Source organism: Microdochium trichocladiopsis (genome assembly GCF_020744255.1).
Source record: "Microdochium trichocladiopsis strain MPI-CAGE-CH-0230 chromosome Unknown B0I36scaffold_14, whole genome shotgun sequence".
Taxonomy (NCBI): domain Eukaryota; kingdom Fungi; phylum Ascomycota; class Sordariomycetes; order Xylariales; family Microdochiaceae; genus Microdochium; species Microdochium trichocladiopsis.
The window spans coordinates 1,189,750-1,215,269 of NW_025763557.1; the positions used below are offsets into that span (position 1 = coordinate 1,189,750).

Sequence of the window (25,520 nt, forward strand, 5' to 3'; positions counted from 1 at the left end):
GGGAGTGACGGGCATCCAGGCATTATTGACTTTTGCTCGCGCGGCGACCGATCGGTCGTCGTTCGTCTACTGGACAGCTTCGCGAGCTGAGCCCCCTAAGGAGGGGCGCCAGCATTATCAGAGTTCACCAACCCCGCACTCGCACAGCCACCATAAAAATACACGAACGGGGCTGATATGGCCGTCCCGGTCCACGGTCGGGCTCGAACAGGAATACCTCTGTGGTGTACTGTGGCGCAGAATAGATATGAGTAGTTAGGATTGTCGGATACATAAGAATCATTGGACAACTTTGCAACGACCCTGGAGTATCCATACCTAGTCAACTACTTCCACGACAGAGTGAAGCCGGCGGGTTCGTGCCCTAGCAACTCGTCACAGGACTCACTGCCTGCATTGCTAACACGACTTACGCACGGCGTCAGGTCGAACAACTTCAGAAGGAAGGCATTATACCTAGCCAAATATCGCAATATGCCATCACGACTCGGTGACGAGGGTCACCTGGACGCCACGTCTAGGGGCGAGGTATTCCTCTGCCGTGGGTGTGACTACGAGTGGTACAAGGACGAGCATGGGGAGTCGCTGACCTGCCCGATGTGCCATGGAGATGCGACGGAGATTGTATGTGGATCTTTTGTGACAGCTAGGCGAGCATCATCATGTGCGAGAAGCCGTGACTGAGTTGTTCTCTTGTGCATAGGTCGATCTGCGGAACGATGCCAGGCCCATGAACCACCCGGATCAAGACCAGGCCGATATAGGCGACTATCTTGGATATTATGCCCGGGGCAACATTTTCCGCGGCTCCGTTCGCTTCCCACCCCCACCTGTTGGTCAACAACCGCAGAGAAGGAATCCAGGCGATGGTGGGGACATCATCGGGAGTTTCACAGAACTGCTGCGCGATATCGGTGGCCCTGGTGGTGCTGGGGCTTCTGCAGCGCTATCAGGACAACAAATTGGTGGATCACGCCGTCTCAGATATCAGGTCTTCTCGGAGCCAGAATTCACAGGTGGAATCAACAATGCCACAGCACGTGGGGACAACGTACAGGAGCCAGGTTCTTTGGCTGGGGATGATGCCGAGTTTCAGCGAGTGTTCAGGGACATCTTCCGCGGCCTCGCGTTAGATCACGACGGACAAGATGACGAGCACATGAGAGCAAACGCTGGAAGACATAACTGGCTCCTTGATATGACCAGAGCCCTGACCGACCTCTTTAACAACCTGCCCAGTCCTTATAGCATCGATGGCGACGGGGCATACACCGACGAGGAATTCGATCGCCTCACGAGGAACATGGGAGAATTAAACCTTCTATCCAGCGCCTCAGCTGCCGCATTTACAGAAACGATAGAGTCGCTGACGAGAAAGCCGCTCGACGAGGCGACCCTTGGTTCAGAGCATAAGGGTACCTGCACAATCTGTCAAGATGACATGAAGATCGGCGCTATGGCGACGTTCATGCCATGCAAACACTGGTTCCACGAGGAGTGTGTCGTTACGTGGCTCAAGGAACACGTAACGTGTCCGATTTGCCGGGCCGTTATCTATCAGCGAGGCTGCCGTTGCTGTGGGCTTTGATACTAACGCTCCTGAACTCCGAAGACTTATCCGCGGTGTTTGCGAAGGAACTTGCTAGTATGACGAGGGTTTCTAGCTCCTACGGGCACCAAAGAGTCCGCGTTCACAAGTCGGAGCTCTCTATCCTCTCATTGAGCCTCAAAAGCCCAAAGCTCATCACTCTTATTCTTCAATGCAGGGAGGATAACTCAGACTAGCGGAAAGATAACAACTATATGTAATTCTCCAGGTTCGCCCATTGTTATATCAGCAGCGGCGAAAGGACGGCATATAGCTAATTCTGCGCCCAATGTCTCTGGCATGTCGTGTAACCAGGCTCGAAGTTAATTACATTCTATGCACGTACCCTCTGCTCAGTAGTTCAGGACGTCTTGCCTGTGAGCAGAATCGTGGGCTTGGCGTCTCATTGGCAGCATACTTATTGATATAGAGCAAAGTGGACATGACTCAGAAGGCCCATCCATTAGAAAGAATGCGGCATGCGCCCTGAATTCTATGAAAGGGTCCGTCCTTGGTATGGGGACAGATACCGATGGGAGCATCCGCGAACCGGCAGCCTTTTGTGGCATCTATGGTTTTAAACCCAGATCAATTACCCTGCTCATGCCAGGTTTCATAGCAAGTCCCTTCCCTGCCGATCTCAACATTCTGGGGTCTCTTGGCCCAATATGCCGCAGTAGAGTCCTCCCCTCTGTCCACCTGGCTAGTAGGCGAGTGATGGCGGACTGGATCGAAGTACAACCAATGATTATCCATCTTAGCCAAAACTAGAAAAATGCATTTTCAGCTCAATAATTACGTATACACAGGGGGGAATAATAAAAAGGAATGGGCGATGTTTCTCGAAAATTCGACCTTTTAAAAGATGCCGGCGCCCGGCGGTTCTAGGCCTAGTCTTTGAACCAGCCGAATCCCACCGAATCCAACCCCCCACCCAAAAGCCAGATGCACAGGTTGTGACGTGGTGCAGCAAATGGTCCAGTTAGGGATACAATGGAGCACCTGACTAAGTATCCGGAGCTCCCCTGAGAGCATATAAAATGGCGCGCTGTAGCGCGCCTGGACCATTCATTATTTTCCCCTTTGGAGGTGGGCATTTGCATGAGCCGCAAGCTATATTCTCAATCTGAAGCTTTGCGAGCATTATTCCCCCGCTAGCGACACAGTTCAAGTAAGTTGGGGTTTATGATCCGATCAAGAAGGCAAGAGAATGATGGTCATGGATCAACGCCAATACGATATATTAGATTCTTTTTTCTTTGTTGCGCGAAGTGGCAGCTTCTTCGAAGTACTTGCGATCGTCACATTTAAGTCTGCCCCCCGTCTCGCGACCAGGGTACTTCGCGACCACCCCAAACCCCACCAAAATCGCTAAAATCGCTATCTTGTCACTCGGCTATAACTCAGCTAGCAAATTAGCTATAGACCTACTTTAAGTATCTTTAGAGTTAGAATTAATAGCTCTATAAGGCTATACTACAATATCCTACTAAACCTATATATAGATGTCACGATCCGATCTCCGGGGTCAACCGTCTGACCGGGCGCTGTGGGGTTTATGTCCTGACAAGGTAGGTAGGACCTCGTGCAATACTGACTCCGTGCTGTCGTGCTCTCTGGGGGTTGTCGTTCGTGTCTCTTGCGAGATATCACACTTGGATCAATTGAGTGACTAGGTCAAGTGAAAGGTAAGAGTGATACTTAGATTGATCGCTGAAGTACAAAGGTAATGACTGTCTGCAAGGAGATCCTTCGTGCTCTATATATCCTTTGTCCTTCATCGTGGTCACGCCATGTCCGGCTGACGGTCATGGCGGTTTGGTCGTGACCGTCAGTCTTGGCGTTCGTGACGGTCATGCATGAGATGCATGACCGGTGGTACCGTAACCGTGCTCCTTATCCTTATCGAGACCCCTGTCCTTGATTACATAAGAAACTTGTGACGGTACTGCCACATGATCCGCCCTTGTCCCTGGCCTGATCCTGCGGCCTAGTTGTTTGTGCTCTTCCTGCGCAAACAGTCGTCCCCTTGTTGGTCGGGTCGTCACACGTAGCTCTCTCTCTATCTTTCCCGCCCGGGGTCTGCCGTCTGAACCCCAGCTCTCTCCTTTCCTCCTCACTTACCTGAACCTTATGGGGAAATTGGGGTAGCCAGAATGGCCCGGGGGGTGGGGGGTGGGGCCGGGGGGGGGGGTCCCTGGGGGTTAGCGTCCCTGCCCACTGTAAGTTTGTGTCCAAGTGCCGATTCCTCTATGGCGCACTTGGGGTTCAGAATGAGTCCGATGGCCCGAGCGCCCGCCCCCTGTTGTATGCCAGAGACGCGCCAACTGGACACAAACTGCCTGTGAATGATGGTCAGGGTCTTGCAACCAAACATTTCTACACTTATTCGTTCTCGTCGATCGGCTGAAGTCAAAAGCCATATCTTGCACAGCGGAGCCTCCGCAATCTCTCGTGAGCTTATAGCCATATCAATTCTGTGACTACTGGGAGAAGACCCTACGAAGCAAACTCGATAAATTGTTGAAGAAGAAGCTAGCCTCGAATCGATCGTATCGACCAGATGACACCACCGCTGTAGTCCATGTGCAGGATCGATCGGAGAGAGACTTTGTGAAAAGGTTCGACGAACTGGACATCGAATGGTCAATGCTAGAACAGCAACTTCTCCTCTGGAGCAACCTGTTTCGTGCTGGACGACGATTGAGGATCGAGATCACCTTCAACTACATTCAAACAAGTGGAGGCGCTGGTGTAACATCTAAGCGCGGGACCAAACGAGGCTTCGCGTCTACTTCAGAACGAATGCTCGCACAACGTGACATGTACATTGCTGCCGAGGAAGGCTCCAGTGGGCAGCCATCAATTTGCCAACAGGTGTATGCGACCTTACGCTGTCCAGGTCGACCCTGCCACGTCGGGCCATACTGCTGGCAGGATAGGGACACCAAGAAGCGATACCGCTTAAGAACACACCACTTCAAAGCACTAATTGAGCATGTTGAGCAGGGTGGCACTTTACTTGACCATGACGATGTTCCTAGTAGCCTTCGTGAGCAGTTGTTTGCCGAGGACCAGCAACGTTTAGAAGAACAGCAGCGAAAGGCAACGTCTCGAGCTAGTTGCCCACCGATCGACATCACAAATATCATGCCAAATGCCGGGCTCTCCCCTGCTCCAGAATCTGTAGCTGGTTCTGCAACAGCATCAACGTCTGCCAGCAGACCATTGCCATCTGCCGTTTCTCTTGAGATACCCGGCCCACGGGATATCGCGGTGAAGGACTATTGCAACTGGCATTGTCTGCAAGTGGAACACGTATCCATCAAGCAGGAGTTCATGACGCTTCCTTTGGCTTGGGTGTGATGTTCCGAGGTCTTCAATCGTGGACTGGCAAAGTGCGTCAGAATTCTGTCTGAGCAAGCAGATGCGAGAACAAGAACAGTCAAATCAGGCCAACGTCGAATTCTCTCCTCACGGCCACGGCCAAAGCAGTTATACCGCTGCAAGCAATAGAACCTGTGCGTAATTCGAGTGAGCCTGGGTTCATCAATGGGATATTTCTGCCTAAGTAGCAACAAGGGGCAGCCGGCGTTGGGCAGCAAGAAGCACGTTCCGAGGCGGCAAGACCCCTTGTTGCTGGTAGTCTTTGCGATTGGGTGAGACTTCTGGATCTGCAGCTATTGGTGTTGATGAGGGCGATGTTCTATACAGTACTGTTTCACTCACTGGGAAAACAGCTACAGCCTTCGTCCAGCTGGTATGCACGGTTCAGACGCTACGGAGACGTGGCACACCTCCGGAACTCGCGAGGCAAGCGACTGTGCAGCATCGCATGATGCATGCCAAGCATGCACTACAGCGTATCTCCAACTCCTGATCAGGCAGTGCACCCGCATCCTTGTCCATGCAGCCAGCAGTGTAGAGAGCACTGCGAAGACAGACCAGTGGTGGTGGTGGATGTCTGCGTTCCTTGGCTGGGCTTCACCGGTTCACCGTGTACATGTGCACGCAGCCCTGTGAAACTAGCCAGGTTGTGCGTCTGATAAGCCGGTTTTGTCGCCCAGCTTGCCAGCCAGTCTTGCAGCATTCTTCCACGGGCATCTCTCGCTGTTTTACGGTGTGCCTCCTGTCTTGGTGCGTGGACCGCGCATATGTGGGAAATGATCGAAGCGGAGGTCGTACTAGATGCCCTGCGTTTTGAACAGGCCTGAACATGCAGCGATGATATACAGCCTGCCACCCATCTACCTTCCCATCCATGTTGTCGTGAGGCGAGGACACATTCAACAGCCTCAGCCCTGGCCTAGTCAGAAACGGTGAAGTCTGACGGCCCAATTGCGCTTGGTGCCCCTCTTGAGAGCCTTGTACTCCGCGATTTGCGTGGCCTTCGTCAGCTCTTCTTATACGTGCTGTTGTGCACGAAGGAGTACTGCGGCAAGATCGATGTGGTTGCAATTGTTTTGACAGTCCATCAGCATTGACTGCTCGACGGCCGCTTGCGCAGAGGCCCTGCGTGATTAGCCTCCGCCAGCAAGGAATGCCCGCCCATAGCTCCACAATTATGATGTTGACCGGGAGCCCAGAGGGGTAGCCATCGCCAGAGCCTGTGTGGGCAGTGTTGAGTTGATTCGCGAGTACAGGCTATTGCCTCAACGGCAGTCTTGGAAGTTGTGTGCAAGAAGTCGTCGGTCATGACCATGAGGGTTAGAAATTCGGGGCGAGAGCCGCGAGCGGGGGAGTCCTCAAGGTAGTTACAAGATGCAGCGGCGGCAGTCAACAGCGATCTCAAAGGGTTGCTTTTGGCTCCCGCGAGTGGGTTTCAAATTCTTACCAGCGAGATTTTGGTCTGAGAGTTGGCCCAAATTGCGTACGGAGCAAGCTGCAGTTGAGCATCCGGATGGATCGATACTACCAGAGAATCACTTGCCACTTATATATGAACTGACCACGTTAAACTATTGTGCCATAATTGATCGTCTATTGTATTGTTTCTAGAGTTGTATATGCGTGAAATTGACGTCCATGCAATCGTGCTTGTCTCATATACCGGGTCATGCCGCCTTGGGTATTTCGTTCTCGCCATAACCTCGCCATCATGGGAAAGCCGAATAAACGCCGAACACCTGTTTCTCCATCCAGTATAGGGCTTTCGAATGCAAATGGATTGCCCGGTGTCTAAGTTTCTATGCTTGCATGCAAGCGATGCCATGCAATCATCTAGTGTCGCATTTAGTGTATCATGTGAGGCCTGCAAGACGTTGTGCAGCCGAGAATAGAGTCAGAAGACTCGCCTCTCCATCGGGACATTGTTGGAGAATTGGATTTCATCGGACGAGCCCAACTCTTCTCTTTGGCAGTCGCCGACGTTTCGCCTTGTTGTCGTTGTGATCAGGGCTGCCTGCATTGGGATCTTCTGAAAAGCTCACGTTCAGAGCTTCTGGTAGAATTTCACACCGCCGTTTGGTCGAACCTTTCTCCGGACAGGGCGTGAGCTCGTCTTTGTACGTGACCATGCCGTTTTTGTTGAAGTCACCAACCACCTCCCGACCCAGTACATGACCAAGGCGCTCTTTCAGACCGAGCACCGGCCATACGGGTACTCGGGTGTGCTTGATGTGGATGTCTGCAGGGCTTTCGGGCGCCGTATTGGGTTGATCGAACATCTTAATGCGTGCAGCGGGCACGACCGTGGAGTAGACGATGAAGCACTCTTCCTCCTCAGAAACTGTGATGACGCGGACTTCGACGTCTCGGGGAATAAAAAGCGTCCTCCGGGACTGTGCATCGACGGTATAGACTGCTTGCTGAGCGAGCGCGATAATGGCAGCAACAAAGTACGGGTCCTCGTCCATGTTGCTGGGCCTAAGATTTTTGGAGCGCAAGTCATGCAGCCGCTGTACAGGGCCGTTATCTGAGCCGTCCGGCATACGCGGTATCCTGCTGCGGTCACGCCGAACGTGATCGAGATGGCTGCGACTTATATAAGCCAGCACAGGATGATCTTGCGTCTACAAACATGAGATTAGTGTCACTGCGCAAGGTTGAAGTATTGGAGCAAGGCACGACTTACTGGACTGCTGGCGGATCTACCAGAGCACGTGGCAGCCGAGTCGAAAGACGAAGACCCCGATTCTGGGTGTTTCCAGATGGCCTGCGCCTTGACAGCCTTTGCATAGCATCGACTTCCAAAGCGAAGGCCGAGATCGGCAGACGTCTTTAGGCGGGACAGATGTGATGGGAACAAGGTTGACAGGATGTTCTTGAGGGCGCGCGTCTTTGTGAGAGGCAGCGATCGCACCTCTTCCACTGTCAGAAGCGCATTGAGGTCGCATTGGAGTTTGAGAACAGTTGGCGGGATGCGCCGCGATCTGCGTGGCGAAGAAGTGTTTGCGGGCATGGGAGTGCGCTGGTCTGGTTGTTGAGAGAAGCTGACGCCCAGCAGCTGTGAATGCAATGGTGTCCAGCAGATAGGCAGGGTGAACAGTGATGTGCCTGAGTGTCGTAGCATCGTAGAGTTGAGCGAGCGTGCCTCGGGGACGGTGTGGCCGCGTCGCATCCTTGCGCGCTTGCTGGGAGGCGTATCTGTAGTCATGGTGGATGTCGAGCTGGGAGTGAGGGTGTGGCAGACATTCGTCTTGGGGTCGTGATTTGCAGTCGCCGGGGTTGAGGTTGTTGAGAATCGAGGATTTGTTATTTTTGTCACATTGGGAGCGCTTGGGCTACTATAACCATCGATGCTTATTAGTCTTGTCGATCGAATCGAAACGGACAGGGACGCACGCATGGAGCAGGACGCATTCGCCAGTCCTGCGGGGCCATGTGCTTCTCTGTGGTGAGATTCGGAAAATTTGAAGATCAAAATTGACAAATAATACGATCGAACAGGACTGTGTAGCAGTGCGCACGGGATTTGGGGAGTGGTGTCATGGCGGCGTACTTCTGCCGGCGTTTACTCACATACCTGAGGCTCAATGTCGATCAGAGAGGACTTCTGCTGAGCTATCGTCAATTATCCTTTCGTCCGCAGTGCCAGTTCAGCGTTGCTAAGTTGAGAGGCAGTTGTGGAGAAGAAGCGGCTGGAGGCAGGGGTGGTGGTCCCTCGAGTGGCGACAGAATGAGGTGGGAAGAAGGTAATTAAGAAGCAGCGCGCAAAGCGCGTTCCTGCAACCACTTTATGGGCGGCTGGGCCCCTCGCTGCTGTCCCAATGCTGCGTGGCCCCACCTGGCCGCTGGCACGAAACCTTGGAGGCCCGCTGCAAGCACGTCCCGATTTAGTAACAGCCAACACCAACATGTCGCGCGTGCATGTGACCTACATATTGATGGGAGCAACCTGGTGGCGCGGACAATTAACAGAGCCTGGAAGTACGGAGGTCAGCGTTGCACTTCTCTGTCAATTGCCTCACCACGTCGAAGTCAACGAAGCAAGACAAAGGCATAATCGCTCTTTCCCGATCGTCACGGTGCAATGCATCACGCCCAAGTCATAAAACATCGGGGGGGTTCGCCCACCACTGCGTCGAAACGCGGCTCCGCGCCTTCATCTCTGAAGTCACCACTAATTGCTGACGGCGATGACGACATCATCACGACCTCTGAAGAGGAGAGGCAAGAATGGGGTGTCTCTACTCGCAGCCATAATCGTCCTCCAGCCTTCTCTGCACGAGGCAAATGAACGGTGATCGGACCTAACGTGCCGTGGAACAAGAAGGAGGGAGTGATACAGCATGACGACGTATGAACGATGCCTTGAGACTGCCTACTTCGCTGACTACTGTGAGTTGCTGGAACAGGGCACGAGTAGCATACACCGAGTTGTGCACAGATCCACGCGCCCTCAGCCCTTGGGACAGCCAATCGGTTCAGCTCAGTAAAACCCGGCACTAGGCGCCAGGTGCATGCGCCATCTCTTGGCGGATGGTTACTCAAGATGGGTTGTGGCGCTGATCGCCCAGGGTCCACATCGACCCCAGCATGAGCTGCACTACGGAGTACTATGGAAGCCAAACAATTGCACCCACAACCAATTTGTATCCCTGCTCGATAAGCGGCTGGGGAAATGACGCGACCAGCGAAGAGCATAGGAGGGAGACGAGTCTGGCAGGGCCCATGAACCTGCACAGTATTCAGCCATGTCAAAGTAAGAGTACGATTTGCGCGAACGAAGTCACTGCCACGTCCAATGCACATGCCTGCACGTATGTGCATTGTGCAACAGTCCAGTGTGCAGGTTGCCTTGCACTCTCTGGCCTCTGCGCCTCCGCGTCTACCAGCGGAGGCATTGGGAGGGCCCATTATTTCCCTGCCAAGTGTCCGCGAGGCATGCAGTCGTCCGTCTCCTCGGCCTCACCGGCGTATTTGCGATGGCGAAAGATAACGTCCCAATGTGTACATTTTACTGCCCTGCGGTAGCCAATATGCGGCTGTCACATCATGCCGGATTGTTCCTCTATGGCGCCGTGGCATTACCCCTGAACCAGCAGCGCTGCGTCATGTCGAAACGAGGCAGGCTGAAGCCGGAACCGCTAGCCCGTTTGAGGATGTCCACTGATTTCCGAGCACAGCATCTGGATGTTGTGAGAGCCACATGCCCGGTTGTTATGCTAGACACACTCGGCATAATAAGTCGCAAGTATAGTTAGTGTGTTCACCTTCATCCATCTCGGCAACTAACACCCATAGGATATCAAACATTGACCGTGAACCAGTCAACGCCTAGAAGAAATGGAGAAACACCAGGTTATATCTCCTCTTTGCGATTGCCAACTAGTCTCCAAGACGAACAGCGCGCTATCAATGTCGACTCAGCCCAGACAGCCATCGGTCACGCAACAACAAGGCCAAACGCACGGGTGCGAGAAGCAGAATTGTAGTCAAACAGCACAAGGCTGTACATATGATGTTTCGCGCGTGCCTCGAGGAATCGAAGGTCCCTGAGTCCAACACTAATCATGAAAACGACCTTGGTACACGCATCCTCCAGCAGTCTCCCTGGGTCGCGACGGACGCACGATGCACCACAGACGTCATGAATGTGGCTCGTGCTGTGAACCCAGTGGCTGGCCGCACGGCGGCATCACGGAATGCGCAAGGACTCCTCTATGCTTGTCCGCGAGGTAAGCTAGTCTGGAGGGCAAACGCCGTCTGCTGGCTGCAGAGCCTCAGGGTGAAAAAAAAGGAATTCTTCCACGGCCCTGGGCTTTTCCCATGCGCTGTGTATCAATGGTTTTGATAGATCGGCGATGCCGTCGGGCCTCATAACAATGGGTTTTCTGTGTATTGTCAATTCTACCCATTCCAGCTCCAATAGCGATCCATGCGCCCTGGTGGACCACGCTCGCGGCCCAGACGCTGGGCGTCAAGAATGTGGACACCCGAGAGGCTGAACCACCAGGCGAGCACGAGGGACACTCGCCACCTAACTGAGACATGGTTCAAAGCCTAGGTAGGATTGTTTCACATCCGGATGCGTAGTGTGAAGGTGGTCTATGACGTTGGGCATTTTTGGGTCTCGCCCAGCCCCACCAACGGGGACAGCAGAAGCTTATTTTACTATTCCAGTCGAGGCCAGTCTGGATGATTGGGGGCTTAGGACCACATCAGCAAAACTGAACGCCGATCTCTGTCTGCGCTTATGGCGCCAGATGCGGCCATACAGCATAGAACACAGTTTGGCGAGTCAACTTAATATTCATGTCAACTCACGTACTGAGCACCTGCTCCTAGGTGGAGTATGGATGGGACTATTTGGCAATTGGAAAGCGAAGCGCCAGAGGTGTCGAGCTCCCTCTGAACTTCCCCTTCTTCCTCCACGATCGCAGACGCACACACACAGGCATACGTCTCGAGCCACAAGCCAAGATGGCTCTGGTGCAAAACCAAGAATCGTACGTTTCCGCGTCGTGTTTTGTGGCACGTTCTGACAAGTCATAGGCCTTACCTTTCTGAGATTCGTGCAGTTTCCTTCCAAGGGCCCGGGTCTGGAGAAAGGAATTATTATGTTCACAAGGGCCTCCTCGCCGAGTTCGAGACAGCCAACGATATGTGTTTTGATCCATTGCCGTCCGTCATGGTCTTCAAGAAGGTCACTGAAAGAGTCGGTCAGGTTTGGATCAAGTATATATACTCAAGGGGATGCCAGCTTTCGAACCGCCGATGAGCATGGGCGACGGCCCCACACGTGCCGAGATACGTTCGAGCTCAGTCTTGAGGTTTATCGGTTTACGCACAGATATAGCATCCATGGACTGGAGGAGCTTGTTAGAGATCAGATTATGGAGATAGCCGGACACTGGAACTCAATGACTGTATTAGAGATTGCCAAGAAGACTTGTGCTTCTGCCACAGGAGATGACAAATGGATCCATGACCTGATCAAAAGCCACTGCCACCAGGCGCTCCGCCAACCAGCAGAACTCGGTCAGGAGTCAATTCGCGAGATGCTCTCGCCATGGGACACGATCAGCGACATCCTCTTGGCAGAGTTCCTACTCATCTGCGAAGCCAACGCAGATGCCCCTGCTGGGTCGACTGTCGGCGATGACTTTCGCTCGATGCAGACTGCAACTCGAGTTGAATTCAGGACATCTCACTTTTCCGAGAAATCTTCGTCCAGGGGCATCTTCCCAGAGTCAAAAGTCGATACGGGACCTTCCGCCAATTGAGAATTTCAAGGCTAATCACCATAGTCCGTCATCAGTAGGCAATGGCAAGCCCGGTGAACATCAAGGTCCACCGGCTGACTTTAGAAACATGTAGCGAGACACCCGAATTGTGCGACCCACAGAGAACAATTGCAGACCTGGACAATCAGAGTTTATCTCGTTACAGCAGCAACCCGTGCGCTACACCATGAATCTTGATTTTACGTTGTCGATGAGTCTCGTCTTCGCTTTATGCAGCACATTCGAGGCGGTGCTGGACGATATCAGAAGCTTGCCGGAGGATGCTTGACTACTTTTCTTTCAATGCCGCCATTGAAGCGGCCTGCGCAAGCCACAACTGCTTGGCTGATTATGGCAACGGGTATCTTGTTGAAAACGGCGGCTCTAACAGGCTCTCCAAACACATTTCATTCCCTCCCTTGATACCCGCAGCCCAAGCAGCTGCGCTGTACGCAATCAGTAACATCTTTGTATTCAAATACAGTCCAGAGCTCTGCGAGGGAGATCCTAATGGCCTGAAAGTCTAATCCCAAGAAGGACTGCGCGGTTCGAATTGGATGTTCCTGGCAAGCTAAGCCAAGCTGCCAGCTACCTCTAGTACAAGTGCGGTTTTTTCGTGGGACGAATGACAGGTCTCAAGGAAAGGAACAACGTCTCAAACGCTGGTAAGGCCACCTGGCTGAGGTCGTTGTTCATTCGTGGAAGGATTACTCGACAGAGTCTCGGGCGACATCTGGATTCAATCGATGGGTGAACGTGATAAAATTGAAGCAGCCTCTATGTCTCACATGATGCCCGTATAAAGATTATCGCAGGAGGGCAGGTACTGTTTGCTTGCGTATGGTGGGGGTCGAGGGGCTGGGTGCCCAGCAGGTATTGAACGCAGTACGACTATTGCGCAAACGTTCTGGGAACACAATAATGCGGGCCAGCTCATCTGCGATCCCGGGTGCTGGCTGTAGAAGGGAGAGCAACAACCTCCACCAGCCTGCAGGTTCCCTGTTGACACGTGCATGGCGTCCAGACGCAGGGGCGGGCCTCGTCTCTGACCCACAAGAAGGAGCATGAACGGGGAGCGAGGAGCGACCGAGCAGTGCACTCCTGCTCACGCGGAAGGGGTGCCGGGCTGCCCGCCGCAGTGGACTACTGTAGAACTCTTCCAGCCGCACGGACAGCTCGTTCATCGCACACTAGCGCTGTTGTGGACAGGGTGGCGCGGTCCTCGTTGGCGCTAAATCGACTCTGGCAGGCAGCTCGAGTCAACACAGCCTACAACAGGGTTTCGCGTCACTGGTGGTTGGACAAGTAGCTCTAGCAAGGATGCGTCCCCAGTCGCCAAGGGCCAGCACTTGTTGGATACTTGCCCCGAGATCTGTCATGATAATTAGAGGATCGTCAGCATCAGCAATCAGCCGGTAAGTTGCCAGTACTTTCCAGCTGATTTGCGGGCTAGCATTCTGGGAAGACAATGTTATTCGATCACACGTATGCGGGTACCATATTTTTGAACACAGCAATTCAACAGGGACGATGACAGTCCTCTTATGCCAACACCCACCACAATGTCTGCTGCCAGTGATGCTGGAGAAATCAACCTGTCGATTAGCGCACGGGCCAAAGGGCCACCAGGACCGGGACACCAACCAACAATGGTAGGGATGGCGATATCGCAACCAGAAAGCTGAGCGGCTTGGGGATTAAATAGTAGCTCCCCCGAACTCCGAATCACCTCCCATGACTTTTCCACTAGAAATGACCCCTTCTTGTTACGACACCACCTAAACATCACAGCACATACACGACGGCCTTGCACCCACGCTAGCTCTGTGTCCGGCTCCGGCTGGTAAGCGCATCACCGCGGCCAAATACAGTGGGTGCCATGGGGTCTGTGACAATCTCTGAGGAAGCGACCACAACAGCGAATCCAAGGCAAGCCACGATCGCATCATCGGCAGACCAGCGATCCTACGCCCTGGGTGTGAAAGGGAACGCCCTTGGCGGTCTCTTCTACAGTCATGTTATCCTCTGACAGACGAAATTTCAGTGTACGTTATGCAAATCTGGCATTGATCATGGGTAGACACTACGTCAGGATGAGCTGACAGACATGCTCAACAGAAAGAGCAGGGACGTGCCAGTGACTATGAAGATACCGATATCGACTCTGCTTATGGTGACTCCGTCGCCAGTTCGACAGCATCGCTTTCCGCCAGTGTTCTCGAAGACTGCAAAATTAACGGCCGCACCTACCACTGCAAACGCAGCAGGGGACAGTCATGGTTCGTTGACTTGGTGATTATCGTCGTCCACGACTGTGAGGCTGACTCGACGCAAGGAACCCCAATGATGAGAAACACTGCGAAGCCTTGGACATTCTGTGAGTCGAGTCTGCGAGCGGGACTTTGCGAGAGGCGCTCTGATCTATGCGTGCCTGCACAGTTGGTCGAGCTAATGTGATGCGTGGCGCTGCAGACACGGCGTGTCAATCTTGATGCAGGATGGGAAGCTTTACCTAGCCGATCTCGGAGACAACCATAGGGTTCGTTGGCTAAAAGTACTCGACGTCGGTTGCGGAACAGGTATGAGGTTCTCGCCCCGCGGGAATGTGCTTCCACGGATTCGCTAACGAGTCACTGGCAGGCAAGTGGGCCATGTAAGCACAAAATCTGATGGATGACTTCGCCGGACCAAGTTTGACTGATAGCCCGTAGTGATTTCGCCGACAGTCACCCCCTCGCAGAAGTCATTGGGATAGACATCTCGGCACGACAACTGCCAGACAGCGACCTCCCTTTGAACGTCCGATTCGATGTGGACGACATTACCGAAGCATGGACATATCCTCCCAACACTTTTCATTACGTCCACGTGCGCTGGCTTACGGGATCGATAGAAGATTGGATCGCTTTATATAAGGAGATTTTCAAAGCGTTAAAGCCAGGGGGCACATTCGAGCACAAGGAGTCGTCTTGCATGATTCGAATCGACAACGGCACTCGTGATCCGCAGTCTGCGCTTGCCAAATGGGGCAAGATGTTTATATCAGCTGGTCAGAAGTCTGGACGCACGTTTGCCGTTGTGGAGGACGACATACAACGGGAAGCTATGGAGGCTGCAGGATTCATTGACATCCGTGTCGTCAACTTCAAGGTATGTCAGTTTGCACTTGCTAAGACTGACTAGAGCTTACAGACATGCGCAGGTACCGATTGGTAGCTGGTCAGCCGATGAGAAGGGCAAGAGTATCGGAGCGGCGGTGGACCGGGCGCTTCAGGCAGATCCGGAAGGTACGCATCGGCTCTTTTGGCACAGCTCTCTTTCCCTTCGCGCCAATCATATTGATACATCAGCAGGCTTCATAAACAGGCCGTGGGGTGAATCACTGGGATGGGAAGAGGATAAGATGATGGTATATGCAGCCTATCTCAGAAACGAGCTCAAGGCAGGCAAGTCCCATGCATGGTGCTCCATGAAGGTCGTCATCGGCAAGAAACCCTACACAGACTGACCGACACCAGCGTGATCTATCGGTCGATGGGGTTCGCTCAAGAGTCGCTAGTTCATCCAGTTAGCAGGACTGTATCTGAAATGTCCTTAGGTAGATAGTCAGCCCATTTTATCTTCATCGCCCAAGCAAAGTGCCATTCGTCGGTCTAGCTGATCATTTGCACAGGTGTGGTACCTTGCCAGAATTACGACAATATCTGGCAAGCATGGCAGTTTAGCAAGAGAATCGCACTGAGTCTAATTGCCTGTCGAAACAGAACTCCAAGGTCCAGTCAGGAGGTCGATCCCGAAGGCCGGGTCGTGACACCCAGGCTGATTCCGCAAGTCCGGTTGTGTGGATGCGCGGGGTATCCACTTCGACTTCACATGCGGGGTTCCGCATCTTGGATCATTCAACAAGCAGCACATGTTCGGGTTACGAAGCAGCCGGAGAAACGCCCACGGCATTGCATAATGAGGCTGCTCAAGACGGACAACCTCCAGTTTGAGGAATGCCATGACGGTCGAACACTAGCGTATGCAATCCTGTCCCACCGCTGGCGTGAGCCCGAGCTCTCGTACCAGGATATGTGTCGCATTATCGAGCATGGCATTGACCCGCACGGGCCGAAGATACCAAGCTACCGCAAGATAATGAGCTGCCGTGATCAGGCGCAGAGGAACGGTCTCAAATACATATGGGTCGATACCTGTTGCATTGACAAAGCCAGCAGTGCCGAGTTGCAAAAGGCTATCAACTCTATGGGGCAATGGTACGCAGAATCGGCAATATGCTACGCCTATCTCGACGACGTCGACCTTTCCAGTGTTCCCCAAGGTCCTCCTGGCAGATTCCAGCACGAAGTCTACAAAGCTTTGCACAGTTCTGAGTGGTTCACGCGAGGCTGGACGCTCCAAGAAGCTACGGCGGGCCCGCTCAGCTAGGGGGTTCGTCAGGGCAATACCCCCCTTCTCCCCGAAGGCTCGTTGTCGGCTGGTTCACTCCTCCCGCTTGACACGAAGCAGGCGAGCCCCCGAATCAGGCCCCCGCTGGCAAGCGGAAACGCCACTCGGCTGGTTTGGCACCTTATTTGGCTGGGCGGTCCGGAGAAGCCACCCGCGCCCCGGCTCGCGCCCGGATTGGTTGTGTGAGCTCGACGCCGGGGGCCAGTCATCCTTGAGATCTCGATCCCACATTCGCCTGCCACGAGGCATGGCATTTTAACATCTGATTCCTACAGCCCGTCCCTAAGTGCCCACCCCGAGCGCATTTCGCGTTGCTTCGCCACCTCGAATCATCCCAGGAGCCCGCTTTTCGCGATTCCCTGGGCCGTCGTTGAAAGGCTGAGGGGGAAAGTACGTGGGACGGTGCCCTTCTGCAGCGTCTGACTCGGGGAACCTCCACCGGAAACTATGCGCTCACGCCACAAAAGTTACCCCCCAGGCGATCGCCAACCCCGAGCCCCAGCTGGCGCTGCCCTTGGGAGCGTGGCCAAGCCGCATTTCAGCACAGGCGAGCTGATGCTTCTGGACATCTCGGTTGTCTCATTGCCACATCTGGAGGGATGACTTCAGCAAGGGTTGGCCACACTGTCTCATTGGGCCATTGTTGTTGGTGGCAACGCAAGCATGAGGCATGCTGCGCGTGATCATGCCCAAGCAGCCTAGCAAACAATGGATGGCATGGGCCTACTATGTCGGACCCGAGAGGAAGTCTGTGGTATCCCTGGATGAGTATGGCTGGTCCCCGGGTCTCGAATCAGGACTGCTCGTTTGCTACCAAACGTCACGATAAAAGGACCCTGATCTGCCTTTCGGGCGCTCAGAGAACTCTTCTGTCGCTCATTGCAGCAGCAAACGATATCCACTGATTTGAGACATTCGCAGAGCCTGACACGGCACTTGCCCAACGAAGATCAGGAAACCCCCAGCTTCGACCTGAACCTCCCAAGCTTGAAATAAGGAGTGGCTTTTGAACAATGGAAGCACAGCAGAACCCCCCGTTCCGGGTTGTCATTGCCGGAGCCGGCCTCGTGGGCTTGACAGCAGCACACATACTTACCAAGGCCGGTATCGACTTTGTCATTCTTGAAAAGCACAAGACCGTCGTTCCAGCAGTCGGCTCTGTGATGACCATTTGGCCCCAGACCTTTCGGATATTCGAGCAGCTCGGCTTGAATGACATCCTCAATCCGCTTCTAGAGACTCTAAACACCAACACCGTCATCTCCGCTGATGATGCCAGCGAGCTTGACGTGTCAAGGTTCCCAGACCTCATTGAGAGGAAGTAAGTGTCCTCGTCAAGTGCAACACATCACTAAATCACGGCTAATTGACTCTCCAGCCATGGCTGGGCAGTCCGCGTGCTAGTCCGCACGAAGTTCATCGAAGCACTATATGACAGCCTACCCCAGGAAGCCAAAGCAAAGGTTCTCCTCGGCAGACATGTCGAGGACGTCGAGATGGACGACACCGGCGTGAAGATCACCTGTCGTGGTGGCTTCGTCGAGCGCGGTGATATGCTCATCGGGGCTGACGGTGTCCGCAGCCAGACTCGGCTCCATATGGAGTCCCTGCGCCAGAACAAGGCACCAAGTGACCTTGCCGACAAGTATCAGAAGCCGTATCTTTCGACTTACCGCGTGCTTGTTGCACAAGTGGACACCCTTCCGGATGTCCCAACAAACATCAAATATGACGGTGTGCGGTATGGGGTGACGACACAGTTCATCTATGGGAAACAAGTCTCGTGCATGGCGGTGTATGAGAAGTTGGAGACGCCCACGTCAGACCATCACAGATACACGGACCAGGACAAGACGGACATGCTCCGGCGCTGGGGCCATCTCATGGTTCTTCCAGGCTACTCAGTGCGCGACCTCCACGAGAAAAGCAAGACCAACATCGGGCTCTACGACTGCGAAGAGGGTCTGGTTGAGCGGTGGCACCACGGTCGTATTGTGCTGGTGGGCGATGCAGTGCGCAAGCTAGATCCTCACACGGGCCAAGGCTACAACGAAGGCGTGACTGACCTTGTGGTTCTGCTCAACAACGTGCGGAAGATGCTCCTCGCGTCTTCGCAGGGCGTGGAAAGTGCCCCCAGCACGGCTAGACTCGAGGCTGTGTTTGCGAAATACGAGGCGGACCGGATGAAGCAGATGGGTGCGGTGCTGGAGATTTCAAAGGCGTTTGCAAGGATGGCAGCATGGCTGTCGTGGAAGGACATGGTCATGGCCAAGTATGTGCAGCCATATCTGCCTCTGAACTACCTCAGCATGACATATATCCTCGGCCCCATGATTGCTGGGTCTCCAGTACTGGAATGGTTAGAAGAGCGGTGGTTGCCACCTGGAAAGATGGCATGGAGGCACCACCCCAAGCTGGTGGAGCCACCACCGGGAAAGGAGCCAAGCAAGGGAGCAACGTCGGCGATGTAGGGTCTCAGTTCAGCTGCGCACGTGTTCATCGACGCCCAGCCGAAGCGGTTGGGGCGTGGTGGAAATCGAGTCCCGAGGGATCTCGGCTTGGCAAAACGGAGACACAGCCGTTTGGGGCATGCGGCGTTGCCGTGGACCAATCAGCTCCAACACACGGCCAGGTTGGAGAACTACCCCACACGGAGCCTGCGCTTTAGCGCAAGTGAGTTGGGGATCCAGGCGGGGGTGGGGGGCAGCACTGCACTGAGATCACTGCGACCCCGGCGCAGCTACGCACTTGATCTCGTCTGCTTCCCAAACCCTGACTTTGGCTTCCCTTCCGTGCAAGCACATCTCTTTCGGCAAAGCATCACGGCCGCCAATTTGCAAATCATCTGATCAGCGACGACAACCTCGCTGTCCCGGGCCGTCCCTGTCTAAGTACCATGGCGCAACCGAGGTTCCAGGGCTGGATCGGCCATGACAAGGAGTCGGTCAACGGCAAGCTCGTCTGGGGCGACTTTGAGCCCAAGCGGTGGGAGGAGACCGACATTGACATCAAAATCACACACTGCGGCATGTGCGCCAGCGACCTGCACACTCTTTCCAGCGGATGGTACAAGTCGCCCTACCCCATCGTCGTCGGCCATGAGATTGTCGGACGCGTCGTGCGCGTGGGCTCCAAGGCCGTGGGCAACCACAAGGTCGGCGATCGCGTCGGCGTTGGCTGCCTGACAGACTGCTGCATGTCGGTGCAGGACAAGCCCTGTGACCGCTGCGTCGAGCGCCAGGAGAACTACTGCCTCAAGTCGCGCTGGACGTACCCAGGCCCGCACCACAACGGCGACAAGGGCTGGGGCGGCTATGCGACACATCACCGCTGCCCGGGCCGCTTCGCGTTCAAGATCCCAGACGCCATCGACTCGGCGCAGGCCGCGACGCTCATGTGTGCCGGCATCACCATGTACGCACCCCTCAAACACAACAACATCGGGTCCGGCAAGTCCGTGGGCATCGTAGGCATCGGCGGGCTGGGCCACTACGGCGTCCTGCTCGCCAAGGCCATGGGCGCGGACCGCGTCGTGGCCATCTCCCGCAAGCGCTCAAATAGGGATGAGGCCCTCGCCCTGGGTGCCAGGCTCAACGGCCGGGAGCTGGATGCGTTTCCGACTGCCTCGAAGGGGGAAAGCTGGCAGCCATAAAAACCTCAGCCGGACCACCGCAGGGACCGCGGCCACATGCCAGAAGCAAATCTGGCACCGGTTGTGCGCTTGACATGTCAAGATGCGTCCGTCGTGTCCGTTTGACGACTGAGACTCGGCTAGAAAGCGCTGCTGCTGGTCGCTGTCAAACACCCTGCAGACACACCATCATGAGATCCGGCGCGTGCCGATAGCCCTACAAGCGTCGAAGCTGCTGCGAGCCCGTGGTAACCATGCCGGGAGAGACGGGGCCGATCGATGTGTCGCTGCCCATCGCGATGCTGATTGCGGGCTTCTTTGCCGTCGCGATCTTCAACACTGTGGAGATTACCATCAGCATTTTCAGCGTCTTCCGCCGCAAGCAGGGGCTCTACTTCTGGAGCCTGCTCGTCGCGACATTCGGCATCTTCATCCACACCATCGCCGTCTTCCTGCGGTTCTTCGCGCTTGCGCCAAACCTGCCAATGTGCGTTGTCACCGTCGTCGGGTGGTGGGCCATGGTGACTGGCCAGTCTGTCGTGCTCTACTCGCGTCTGGGGCTGGTCGTGCCTGACCGCTGGAAGACCCGGCTCGTGGCCGTCATGATCGTCTTCAACTTTGTCGTCCTCCACATTCCCGTGTCGATCCTGTTCCTCGCCAGTAACAGCGGCAATCCCGACCCCTTCTTTCACGCCTTTGATGTGTATGAAAAGATACAACTCGCCGGCTTCTTCCTCCAGGAGAGCGTCATATCCGGGCTGTACGTATGGGAGGCCGCCACGGGCTTCACGCCTATCCTGGCGGTCAAGGCCACCACGGGACGGCGCATCCTCCGCCATCTCGTCATCCTCTTCGTCCTCACCGTCCTGCTCGACGCCAGTCTCCTCGCCACCGAATACAGCGGAAATTTCCAGATCCAGACGACGTACAAGCCTGTCGTGTACAGCATCAAGCTCAAGATCGAGTTCGTCATCCTCAACGAGCTGATAGCCTTCACCCAGACGGGGAGGCGTCACGACCAATTCTTCCACACCGAAACGGACGAGGCGCCAAGGTCATCGCTGTCGGCCGGTGCCATTGCAATGGACGGCCCCAGTACGATATCGCGATTCAGCACGCAGCATGGAATGGGCGTAAGGCTGAAAAAAATGAACACCTTTCCGTCAGATACCGCCTTTGGCCGCAGAGATCTGGCAGGTTAAATTGCGTATAAGGAACCTGTTCCTGCGCCCGTTACTATAGACTTGAAGATACATACCCTGCCAATCACCCAATACTGCTTGTGGGTTCAATCCCTGTTGAATTTCAGTCCACTTGAAACCCTGGCACTGGTCAAAGTAGCTGCTAAGGATATGCCAGCCCTGCCGTGACCGACTAAATCATGTTCCCCGGCGCCGTTCTATTTTCCTGTCGTTGGAGGCTTGATTTAGTTGCTGCCACCCGTTGCCCGGCCGATGGAGAGGGTGTGAACGAGCACCCCCAGAAACATGCCATATTGATGGTGCAAAATTGACGAAGGCGCAGGAATAACACCGCTGCAGATACTTTGGCTCTTGATGGACAGATGGATGCGTCTGTTGGAAGAATCCTTACCCGTTGAGTGGGTGAGAACCCCTCCTGGCATCGTCTGCGCCCTGGAACGACGGCTCGGCGCCAAAGACCTTGGTGTTCGGCTTGTCGCTGAACCACGTCGCTATGCCGCCGAGGAGGCCACCGCCTCCGATTGGAGCTATCACCATGTCGAGGCCCGTATCGGAACCCGAGTTCAGGGCCATGAACTGCTGCTCCAGCTCCAGCGCACACGTTCCCTGCCCGGTTATGATGTCCGGGTGTGCATAAGGTGGCACAAAGATGCAACCCCGTCCCTTGATTATCTCTGCCGCCGCGGTTTGCTTCTCCTCATTGGAGGCGCCACACAGGACAATCTCCCCCTTGGGACCCTTGATACCTCCTGTCATAGCTAGAACCTTCACATCCGCCTCGATTTCGAGAATGCGCGCAAGGCCCTGGATCTTACTAGGCGTGCTGGTCCGAGGCATCACGATGACGGCTGGTACGCCAAATGTCGCGGCTGCGAGCGCGAGACCTTGCGTGTGGTTGCCCGATGACACGGTCGTCACTGCTCTGTGTCGCATCTGGTCGGCACCGAGGTCGTCCATCAGCCGGCTCAGCGCGTGGAAGGCGCCACGGGCCTTGAAGGCCCCTGTGCGCTGCAGATTTTCGCACTTGAAGTAGAGATTGATTCTCGGCGGCGCATCCCGCCCCTTGCCCTGCCGTAGGATGCCGCCACCAGAGTTCTTGGCGTGTCTGGGCTCGGGCTTGGTGGTTGCGGCCGTCCTGTAGGTCTCGGGCTGATCCGAGGACGCAAACCTGTTTATCCACTCGGACACGCGGAGATCCGCCCGATATATATGCTCGGCTATCCTCTCGCGGGCCTGCCTCACCGACTCAGGCGTGAGAGCGATGTCGTCGAAGGGCATGGAGTCTGACATTGTTTTGGTGTCGAGAGGCATAGCTTTGTATGAATGATGCCGCAATGTATAACGAGAAGCAATTGAGAAGCAGCTTCATATACGTGGAATGGAATGCAAAAGCACAACGGCAGAATGTAGATGAATGTAACATCGGTTTACCAGATCGTTTCCGGTTTACAAAAAACAAAGGCTCGAGAAGATGTCAATTCTGGTCCAGTAGAAGCTCCTCTTCATTAGCGTCTGATAGTGGTACGTTGATACCAACCGCAGAGCGTAGGACACGGAACTCCGAGGTCCCGGCACGGCCCCACTAGTTTCCAAATATCGGAGAAAAGCCACCAGCATTTATCTTGGTTCATTGCTAGAACATGACCGCCGATATGCTAGTGCAGGGTGTTAGCGTGTCCTATATCGAGCAGATCCTATACGCAGGCAAGGCCACAGCAAACCTACCACACTAACTGAGCTGACTTCATTCTATGTAATTGTAACTCCTTGTTCATGTGCTAAGGATTGTTCGAGATTGAGTAAGGAGAGTCTTAGAATAGGTTTATATAACCCTAGGGCTCAGCCACCATAGGGGTTAAACTTGGGGTTGAACCTGTGGTGCTAGGCTTAGTTATCGCCAGCAAGAAGGCCCAAATCATGGATCATACCATCGGCGCTATGGCTCATATTGCGGCAGAGTCTCCGCTCTGTGCCCTCTAGTCGTATGATTATCAATCCCATCGTGCGCCATCATCGAGGTGCTGCCTGTAGCACTACCATACTCTGACAATGGCGGATGGACCGTGATTGTGAATGGCTGCTCGAACTGCTCATGGCGGTCGAGCCCGACGATACGCACGAGGCTCTTGACCCTGAACATGTACGTCCGCCGGATACAGGGCGTTGTGAAAGACCTGCCGAGATCTTTGGTGATTTTCGGGAACGTCAGCATTTGTGTCCAGTCGTTGTCTGCGCTGAATATTCCATTGCCAACCGCGCTTTCCCCGTTGGCATTCCCACCACCTTCCTTCTCGTTTGCTGGACTTGGCTTGTTTGCCTGCAGTTTGCCCACAGGAACAACAATAGTCTCCTCGGGGCCGGGCTCGTTCTTGTCGAACTCGAGCTGCCCGCGAGCTTCAGCGAATACTCTGGCCTGCACTCGCGTCTCCACTGCCACGGTGACCTTCACAAGCTCGACGGCCGGCATCCCTGGCGTAGTCGACTTGCTCTCTGACGGCTGCACGCGGACCTGTACGAGCAGGGGCTGACCCCTGTGGATGTCCTTGGCGCAGCTCATCTGCCATCCGATCACACACAATGGCCGCCAAGCCAGGGACCGCTTGAGCAGGGCCGACGCCTTTGCCCGGAACCCTCCTCCTCCTCCTCCTCCTCCTCCTCCTCCTCCTCCTCCTCCTCCCGCTGGCCCATTGGCGGTGGCGCCAGCATCACAAGCGTGCACCAGGTCCCGGTCCTTGACGAGCAGCCAGCCCGTGCCATGCTTCAGATCGATCGGCACCGGCCTGGCCACGCGCGGCCGCTCGTAGAGCACTTTGGTCCCGCGCCACGCCGACACGCCGCCACCAACCCGTGCAAGTTTGTTGTTCAACCCAGAGTCGATCAGGTCGTAACTGAACTCGACGTTAATCCCGGGCATCTCGATGCGGGTGGCGAGCTCGTACTGCGCGCCCACGTGGTCCGGAAAACCCGCAATTTCGTCTCGCTGCATGCTCATGCTCGGCGGGAGCGGCTGCCGGGGAGCCATGCTGAACATGTCGTCAGAGGGATCCCAGGGCGCGCACATGGCGACAACATGGTCCGGGATGGTGGCGTCCGCGGGAAAGGCCAGGGAGAAAGGGTAGTTCCTGGCCTGGCTGGCGCTGAGCTGTACAGGGCCGTCGTGGACGAGCAACTCGGGCGTCGAGAAGAGCGGGACGCGGGCGCGGCGGGTCCGGTCGCTCAAGGACTGCGTGCTGTGGCGGCCCGGCTCGACTCGACCGTGACCTTAAGCCGGCCGCGCAGCGTGAGGAAGATCCTGCACGGGCTAAAGAGCTCCGTGTCGTGCGGCACGTGCCGGCTTGGGATGTAGCTGAGCTGCACATAGCCCTGAACCGGGTCCTCTGGGCCGCAGTGAATATGGTCGGGGTCGTGGAGGACGGCTACGGTCCGCAGAGTGCCCAGGGAGCCGCCGGAGGGCATGTTGGGTGTTCGACCATATAGGCGCTCGTCGCAAGGAGGCTTCCTGCAAGGGGCAGAGATGCAAGAGACTGGACTTCAAGGCCGAGCTGACTTGTCTCACGGAAATGTGGCTCTGCTTACGGTGGGACATCCGACGGACAAGAGCGCAAGTGCTCGACCGTGTAGGTAGACGCATCATCAGTAATTATACTATTGCAGTCCTCGGCCCGAGCCGCCAAAGAGGCAGCTTTATTATGGGGCGGGACTGGTATGACGTCCAGGGCCCGATGCCCATGCGCGGAATGGTCGCCCCATGCTTGGCGTAGGCGAAGGCGGCAGTGCGTTGCCAAGAAAGCGTGATAGTGCCGATTCCCTGCCGTTTTGTTCCAGGGTCTGACGTTGAACAGAACGCGAGCCAACGAGGGCTTTGGACGTGAACACACTCCACAGCACGTACGCTATTGATTCCATTCGGCCAGAACTGGGGACTGCTTTCAGGTGAGTTCGCCCCCTTGACTTTTATAGCACTCATCCACGGGTTCACA

At 55.1% G+C, this 25,520-nt stretch overlaps 9 protein-coding genes across 9 annotated transcripts; 6 read left to right on the plus strand and 3 right to left on the minus strand.

The window, feature by feature from the left end:
* Positions 1–474: 474 nt before the first annotated feature.
* Positions 475–1,646, plus strand: B0I36DRAFT_369865 (uncharacterized protein; the record flags this gene model as incomplete). Its single annotated transcript, XM_046159836.1, has 3 exons — positions 475–624; positions 704–1,497; positions 1,613–1,646. The coding sequence occupies 3 exons, from the start codon at positions 475–477 to the stop codon at positions 1,644–1,646; spliced, it is 978 nt and encodes a 325-aa protein (XP_046005023.1).
* Positions 1,647–6,915: 5,269 nt separating this feature from the next.
* B0I36DRAFT_356118 (uncharacterized protein) lies at positions 6,916–8,183 on the minus strand (the record flags this gene model as incomplete). Its single annotated transcript, XM_046157537.1, has 2 exons — positions 6,916–7,599; positions 7,662–8,183. 2 exons carry the CDS (start codon positions 8,181–8,183, stop codon positions 6,916–6,918), a joined length of 1,206 nt encoding a protein of 401 aa, XP_046005024.1.
* A 2,491-nt stretch (positions 8,184–10,674) lies between these two features.
* B0I36DRAFT_356119 (uncharacterized protein) lies at positions 10,675–12,255 on the plus strand (the record flags this gene model as incomplete). The annotated part of the gene is made up of 4 exons (XM_046157538.1): positions 10,675–10,707; positions 11,318–11,478; positions 11,525–11,707; positions 11,823–12,255. 4 exons carry the CDS (start codon positions 10,675–10,677, stop codon positions 12,253–12,255), a joined length of 810 nt encoding a protein of 269 aa, XP_046005025.1.
* Positions 12,256–13,799: 1,544 nt separating this feature from the next.
* B0I36DRAFT_378399 (S-adenosyl-L-methionine-dependent methyltransferase) lies at positions 13,800–15,763 on the plus strand (the record flags this gene model as incomplete). The annotated part of the gene is made up of 7 exons (XM_046160675.1): positions 13,800–13,852; positions 14,361–14,534; positions 14,591–14,632; positions 14,728–14,834; positions 14,960–15,405; positions 15,458–15,542; positions 15,609–15,763. The coding sequence occupies 7 exons, from the start codon at positions 13,800–13,802 to the stop codon at positions 15,761–15,763; spliced, it is 1,062 nt and encodes a 353-aa protein (XP_046005026.1).
* A 452-nt stretch (positions 15,764–16,215) lies between these two features.
* On the plus strand, positions 16,216–16,686 carry B0I36DRAFT_256524 (heterokaryon incompatibility; the record flags this gene model as incomplete). The annotated part of the gene is made up of 1 exon (XM_046150947.1): positions 16,216–16,686. The coding sequence occupies one exon, from the start codon at positions 16,216–16,218 to the stop codon at positions 16,684–16,686; it is 471 nt and encodes a 156-aa protein (XP_046005027.1).
* A 1,034-nt stretch (positions 16,687–17,720) lies between these two features.
* B0I36DRAFT_369870 (putative monooxygenase) lies at positions 17,721–19,178 on the plus strand (the record flags this gene model as incomplete). The annotated part of the gene is made up of 2 exons (XM_046159837.1): positions 17,721–18,028; positions 18,086–19,178. 2 exons carry the CDS (start codon positions 17,721–17,723, stop codon positions 19,176–19,178), a joined length of 1,401 nt encoding a protein of 466 aa, XP_046005028.1.
* Positions 19,179–19,615: 437 nt separating this feature from the next.
* Positions 19,616–20,293, plus strand: B0I36DRAFT_205634 (chaperonin 10-like protein; the record flags this gene model as incomplete). Its single annotated transcript, XM_046148833.1, has 1 exon — positions 19,616–20,293. A coding segment is annotated over one exon (678 nt), but the record flags the coding sequence as incomplete, so codon positions are not given.
* A 1,634-nt stretch (positions 20,294–21,927) lies between these two features.
* On the minus strand, positions 21,928–22,818 carry B0I36DRAFT_299964 (tryptophan synthase beta subunit-like PLP-dependent enzyme; the record flags this gene model as incomplete). The annotated part of the gene is made up of 2 exons (XM_046151995.1): positions 21,928–22,298; positions 22,356–22,818. 2 exons carry the CDS (start codon positions 22,816–22,818, stop codon positions 21,928–21,930), a joined length of 834 nt encoding a protein of 277 aa, XP_046005030.1.
* Positions 22,819–23,427: 609 nt separating this feature from the next.
* B0I36DRAFT_356122 (uncharacterized protein) lies at positions 23,428–24,996 on the minus strand (the record flags this gene model as incomplete). The annotated part of the gene is made up of 3 exons (XM_046157539.1): positions 23,428–23,516; positions 23,578–24,682; positions 24,802–24,996. 3 exons carry the CDS (start codon positions 24,994–24,996, stop codon positions 23,428–23,430), a joined length of 1,389 nt encoding a protein of 462 aa, XP_046005031.1.
* Positions 24,997–25,520: the final 524 nt, after the last annotated feature.